The 7,500-nt window shown below is 33.5% G+C and overlaps 1 protein-coding gene across 1 annotated transcript in view; it reads right to left on the reverse strand.

Annotated features, from left to right (window-relative positions):
* Positions 1 to 7,500, reverse strand: part of dtx1 (deltex 1, E3 ubiquitin ligase) — a 49,149-nt gene that overhangs the window by 4,243 nt on the left and 37,406 nt on the right. Inside the window, exons 5-8 of the mRNA XM_056238282.1 lie at positions 6,354 to 6,415; positions 6,100 to 6,258; positions 4,230 to 4,391; positions 31 to 120 (exon numbers count right to left, since the gene is read on the reverse strand). Of these exons, the coding sequence (XP_056094257.1) occupies positions 31 to 120; positions 4,230 to 4,391; positions 6,100 to 6,258; positions 6,354 to 6,415 (473 nt within the window). The remainder of the gene's footprint in view (positions 1 to 30; positions 121 to 4,229; positions 4,392 to 6,099; positions 6,259 to 6,353; positions 6,416 to 7,500) is intronic.

The following is a 7,500-nucleotide window of genomic DNA, read 5'->3' on the forward strand; positions in this document are numbered from 1 at the left end:
CTATGGTTCACATCAGATCTTGAATCTCACCTTCCGGCCCTTCTCGTTGTCTGGTAAGTAGCAGTGTCGAGGGAATCCCCGCGCGCTGAACTTCTTCCCAGGATTGGGATGCTCCGTGGTCTGGATAAAACACACAGAAAACACACGCGGTCACACTTCACACACCGCTCGCTCAATTAGCGCGCAGCAGAGAGGAAGAGGCTAACGATGCCCTGAGGACTCGCGAGTGTGTGTGTGTGTGTGTGTGTGTGTGTGTGAATGTGATAGAGAGAGAGAGAGAGAGAGTGTGTGTGTGTGTGTGTGTGTGTGTGTGTGTGTGTGTGTGGATCTGTCCCGCTGCCACCACTCTCTCTCTGATCACATCACAGCTTCACATGTGCAGATCAAAGGCATACGGAGCATTACTGGAGTGAATGAAGCATTATTATTATTATTACACTCAATCCCTTCATCTCATAAACACCAGCGCATGCCTTTACAGGAGTTACAGCCGTGGCCAAGATGAATATTAATGAAGATGCAACATGAAGAAAAGGATTTTTCATGCTCTTTTGAATTAGTTTGATGTGACATACTTGAACAGTCACAACCTCTGCTGTGATTAAACCGTGTTTATTACATCATTCCTGCTAACACTCGACACGTCTTAAAGATACAGTAACACAAGTACTTTAATGATCCGAGTCCGAGAGACCATCATGTAAATCTGTTTCGGTGCAAGAATCCTTTCCTAACATTGTAGGGAAAATGTATAGAACAGGGTTAGTTAAAACTAAAACCATCTTCTTCTTTTTTTTAACTTGAAATAAAATAAAAATGAACTGAAATAAATGGGGGAGAAAAAAACTTATTTTAATTTATCTAGTCGGCAAATCAACATTTCTCATTTTCATTTAAAAAACAATAAATAGTAAAAACAAACCCACACAACAAAATTACTAAAAAAAGACAATTACAATGGAAAATATTAATATTTATATATATACACATAAATACACACTACTGTTCAAAAGGCTTTTTCAAAGAAATGAATACTTTTATTCATCAAGGATGCATTAAATTGATCAAATTCCCAGTAAATATATTTATATGTTACAAAAGACTCAATTTCAAATAAATGCTGTTATTTTGAACTCATCAAAGAATCCTGAAAAAATAAAATGTATCACAGTTTCCACAAAAATATTAACATAGATAATAATCATAAATGTTTCTTGAGCATCAGATCATCATATTAGAGTGATTTCTGAAGGATCATGTGACACTGAAGACTGGAGTAATGATGCTGAAAATCACAGGAATAAATTACACTTTACTAGATATTCACATAGAAAACATCTGATTTACATTATAATAATATTTCACTGTTTTTACTGTATTTTTGATCAGATAAACGCAGGCTTGATGAGCAGAAGAGACTTTCAAAAACATTAAAAAATCTTACCAACCCCAAACTTTTGAACAGTAGTCTCAATCATACTCAAATAACACCGGCATAAACATACATTTCTTGCCATGATGATGATATTATTGATGGAATATTTTTTATCATGTTAATCTAGTGACGTCGGAGCTCAGAAAGCGAGTGGGTGTCCGATCATGTGACAAACGAGAACAGGAGAGATAAAGAGTTCTGCTACTGTCCTCATTGAACAGGAAATGAGCTCAGCCACTTCCTGTCTCACATATGGCAAAAACACGACCATAAGCCACAAGCCCACAGGTCATTCTGCACAAACAGCTTGACATATTAAATATTGGTGCAAAGCATTTCTCTACAAAAACTGGGCCAGAGAACAAAGGCTCCAGTCCCTCATTACCATTTGTGTAAATAATTACTGTAATATCTGACACCAACTTTTAGTAAGTATTAGACATATTTTTTATCATACAGAATACAATAAAGTTATTAGATTGTTGTTGTTTTGTTATTTCTTTTTTGTTCGCCCTGTTCCTACTGATCGTCTCCTCGTCCTCGCTGTATTAGCAAATACAGGTGAAACTGGAAAAATCAGAATATGGTGCAAAAGTTCATTTATTTCATTAATTCAACTTAAAAGCTGAAACTAATATATTATATAGACTCATTACATGCAAAGTGAGATATTTCAAGCCTTTATTTGTTATAATTTTGATGATTATGGCTTACAGATATGATACCTTTTCACAAAATTTTCATTTTGAATTTGGGGTTTTCATATCTGCCATATCTGCCATAATCATCACAATTATAACAAATAAAGGCTTGAAATATCTCACTTTGCATGTAATGAGTCTATATAATATATTAGTTTCACCTATTCTGATTTTTCGAGTTTCACCTGTATGCACAATTTGATAAAAACAAAAAACATAAAAATAAATGCAAGTTTTTTCTTTATTAGATTTTAGGTGACATTGTATTATTAAAAAAGATGTTTCCCTAGACTGCGCTTCAACCCCGTGACCTTCATACCTATCTCTTACTAAAAATTTAAATAAATTACAAAAATTAAAATTAAAACAAAAAATAAAACCACTTCTATATATCTTGTACAGAGTTAAGCTGTTTACCTGAATGTTCAAATAAAATAATAAACTAAAAATGATAAACCAAAACAAAACAAATCAAATCAAATCTCTCTCTAAAATAACGTAGGTTCCTATTACATAAATATCAACTTAAAAAATGATTTTAATAAGAATCTTACACTTTAAAACTGTCACTTTTCCGAAGGCTTATATAGAGACATTAAAAATATATGAATTTATCTTAATATTAACATTTAAAGACATTTTTGTCTAATAAATAGCTTGAAATATTCTATTAAAATTATTATTTATAAATATATTTCTAAAAATAATAATATTTTCTTTAAAAATATATATTTATTTTACTCACTAATCTATATATTTAGAACCACCTTCTTTCTTTTTTTTTTTGAATCACTGCAAAACATGTTTTTCTTCCTCAGTGTTTCTGTCTCGTTTTCCAGCACAAATATCAAAACATTCATAAATCAAGATACATTTACTGGAGAAGCAAAAATAACTGAAGATATTAAGTCTTGTTTAATGAAAAATGTATCAAAATGAAGCGAGTTTGTTCTTGTTTTAACCCTTTAGGCGCCAGAGGTTTTTCCTTAAAACGTTCAATTTGACATCTTAATTTCAAAAGGCTATATCTTAAAAGTGATAAAAGATAGAGACTTTCTGTAAATTAGAGAAATATTAAGGATGACCCAAAGTTTATGTAGGGATTACATTTTCCCATCGAATTTGCATACTATGACGTCATATGGTGGCGGCAATCTTGGATTAAAAGTCACATGTTTAAATGATAAAATGCAGCACTTCTTTCCCCCCAAAATGTCCATCACCTTCTGTATGCTATATTACACAATACTGAATGCTCAGGTATATAGTAAGTAGTAAACAAACTGTGTAAATCATTACTAATAAATGGTAGAAACAAACCGAATGCATGTAGTGATTGGCCTTTTGCTGTAGAGATTTTCCATTTACTAAATACAGTAGGCACTCTGATTCCATGTATGGGGCACATATATATTATTCATATGACATACAAACACAAGTAGACAAGACCTGTTTAGTTCAAACGCTCACTCGCACAGATCATGAGTGAGATGACACGAGCAGCGCGCCCGCGCCGAGTGTGCACAGCTCGGACTGCTGTCATTGTCATTGCGACTCCTCACCCTGCCTCCACCTCGCCTCCTAACTGTCCTATGAATACTTCGACCTTGTCTAACATACCCAGTGGCATTAAACAAAGTCTCCACCACAATACTGTCGCCGTGATCGCGGAGAGGCTCTGATAAAACGGCTCACTCGCACACTAGCTCCGCTTTTGATCCCACTGATTCAATGCGCTCTAACTCGAACATTTTGTATAGAAACATGACGTTTTTTTTTATTCGGGGATGAAGTATGACGTCTGCCATCCAGTGGAGGGGAGGTCGAACGAAATCTGACACCCAATTTGACAAAATCGGCCGTTTAATTCAGTGCCGCATCTTGTCCAGTAAACTCGACCGTGGCGCCTAGAGGGTTAAGCACAAACTCACTTCATTTTGATACATTTTCCAGTCTTAATATCTTCAGTCATTTCGCATCTCCAGTATCTTGATTTATGAATGTTTCGATATTTGTGCTGGAAAACCAGACAGAAATGAAGAGGACAACACATGTTTTGCAGAGTTGATAAGGAAGTGTTTCTCTGGATGTACCTGTATTCCCGCAGGAATGTCGTAGACGATGCGGATGGTCTTGGTGTCGGAGTGTCCCGGCAGGGAATGAGGGATGACGTGATACTCCATCTTCCCAGGAGGCTGTGTGCCGGTCTTCTCCCCGTAGATGGCCTTACAGGTGGGACACTGCAGACTGCCATCCTGAAACACACGAGGAGAACTCTCTCAGTCTCGGGATGATGCATCACAACAATATTCATGTTTATATGTGAAGCTCTGATGCATTTAATTAACGATGAGTAAAGTCATAATGCGATACTGACACTGTGTGGATGCAGCGTCACAACAAAACATGAGTTCTGAGAATAGTATGTGCTTCAATTATATTATTATAATAATAAAGTATGTTTGTAGCTATAGCCTACAGGAATTATTCTTACTGTCTGTTCCAGTCGTACGCACCGAATTCGGGAAAAAGGCATTTAAATTTGATGCTCCCTTCGCCTGGAATAATAAAGTACTGAAACTGAGGGAGCTGGTTTCATTAAGCCCTTTTAAAGTAGTTTTAAACGATTTGGAGAATGAAACATCGGGGTGTAGAGGTTTTAACTAGTTATGTATTGATATTCAAACTGATTGTGTGTGTATGTGTGTGTATTGATGGATGTTATTTGTTAAACTCAAACAAGCTGTGTCTGTCAGTCTAGGCCAGGACGCTTCTTAATCTCAATCTGCTTCTTTTCCTGATAAAATAAAGGTTATAATAATAATAATATTATTAAACTGCAAAAAAAATATTCTAATCATTAAACAAATTTTTTTTTTTTTACTCACTTATATATTTATGTAGATTTTTTTTTTTTTTTGAATCACTGCAAAACATGTTTTTCTTTCCTCAGTGTTTCTGTCTCGTTTTCCAGTATAAATATCTATACATTCTTGAAACAAGATACAGTACATTTTTTTTTTTTTTTATTAGAAAACTCATGACAGTCTCGGCATGTACTCTGATGCATTTTATTAAAGATGAGTAAAGTCATAATGCAATAGTGACACTGACTGTGTGGATGCAGCATCACAACAACTGAAGCATTTTCACTTACACACATCATTATTTAAAAACTCTATTCACATATTTGTCACCCATGATTCATTTCTTCTACAAATGAATATCTAATAATAGAGTTGCTCATTTAAAAATACCATTCCTTTTCTACTTAGAGAGAAATAAAACAGTCTAAGCACGAGTTTAAAGAAGGTTAAGCGATAGTATGTACTTCAATTATATTAAACTGCAAAAAAACTATTTTAATCATTTCTATTTTTTTTACTCACTTACAGATTAAACTCGAAAAATGAGAAAATGGTGCAAAAGTTCATTTATTTCAGTAATTCAACTTAAAAGGTGAAACTAATATATTATATAGACTCATTACATGCAAAGTGAGATATTTCAAGCCTTTATTTGTTATCATTTTTATGATTATGGCTTACAGCTTATGAAAACCTTTTCACAATATTCTAATTTTGAATTTGGGGTTTTCATAAGCTGTAAGCCATAATCATCAAAATTATAACAAATAAAGGCTTGAAATATCTCACTTTGCATGTAATGAGTCTATATAATATATTAGTTTCACCTTTTAAGTTGAATTACTGAAATAAATGAACTTTTGCACCATATTCAAATTTTTCGAGTTTCACTTGTATATGTTTAGATTTATTTTTTTATCACTGCAAAACATGTTTTTTCTTCCTCAGTGTTTCTGTCTCGATTTCCAGCACAAATATCTAAACATTGTGATTGTGATTGATCTTGGTTTGGTTAAAGGCTTAGAACTTGTTGAACTCTATATAGAAAATGAAGAAAATGAGACTGATATGAGCAGCGTGTTCCTCCGGTTCTGACCTTATTGCCATTGTTGTACATGGCCACCAGACACAGGAGATGGTACATGTGGCCACACTTTCCCAGTTTGCCGACCAGTTCGGGTTTGATGGCCTTGTTGTTGAGCACTCCCTCGTATCCGGACGCTGTGGCCAGTCTCTCCATGCAGATCGTGCAATCCTGACGGATATCAAACATGAGTAACACTGACAGACTTCTGCTGACCCACGACCCGGTCACATGACGCTCATTAATCACATGTGTGCGGGATTCACCTCGTCTGGAGCCGCTTTGACTTTCTCCGTGTACCGGCGAACGACATCCTCGGGGTTTTTACCTGGAAGAAAGAGACGAAACAAACAAATGATTCAGATCCACATCACACAGACTTAATCACAGTGCAGTATTAATCTGGATATGGGAACTCTTTCTTAATCTATGACATTTAAAAAAAAAAACATGCATAATTTGTTAACTTTGCATTATTTTATGCAAATAAAATAAAATAAAAATAAATAATAAAATTAAAATCAAAATTAAAATTAATTAAAATTAAAATTAAAATTAAAATTAAAATGAAAATTAAAAAAATTAAAATTAAAAATATTTTTGTTAAAACCATTTAATGGTTCTTATTTTACTATCAGGTTAAAATAAAGTGTAACAAATAAAAATAATTATAAAAAATAATAAATATACTAATATATAAAAAATATACACAAATAAAATAAAATAAAATAAAACAATGTATATACACAAATAAAAATATAAATAATGCATAAATAATAAAAAATAAACAAGAAAGATTTAAGAAAACAATTTACCTACACCTTTATGCAGTGTTAAACTGCTGACTTAAATGTTAATAAAATAAAACAAAATGTACAAAATAAAAAATATACATAAATAATAATAAAATAATATATAATAAAAAATAAAACAATTTATATACACCTTTGTTAAGAGGTTTACTTGAATTTAAAAAATAAATAAATAAATAAACAAAAAACAAAACAAAACAAAACAAAACACAGTAAGCATAGTGATCCAGGTGTGTGTTTGTGTAGTCCACGTCTTAATGTTTATTTGCAGGGATAAAATAGCATTACTGTGTGACTCTGAATAGGAGACGCTCTATAACGTGCTTTAGCTAACGGCCGTTTGCCGCTGGTTAAGCGTTTACTAAGAGCTTCAGAAACACAAGGTGGCCGACAGAAGCCGTGTGTTTATATGACTGTGGAAAACCAAAGACTAACTCCAGATTTTAAAGCTCTTCATGTTCTACACCTCTACTGTTACTGCTTTACATCTAAATACGGTTTTCATTGAAAGATTTTCCAGATTTATTTAACAAATGTATTCTTCAAACTCTGCTTCACACAGAGCGCTTCAGTGTTTGCTCCTCAACGCGTCTCGTGACCT

This window comes from Rhinichthys klamathensis, unplaced genomic scaffold (genome assembly GCF_029890125.1).
Source record: "Rhinichthys klamathensis goyatoka isolate OS25496 unplaced genomic scaffold, OSU_Roscu_1.1 h1tg000514l_1, whole genome shotgun sequence".
NCBI lineage: Eukaryota > Metazoa > Chordata > Actinopteri > Cypriniformes > Leuciscidae > Rhinichthys > Rhinichthys klamathensis.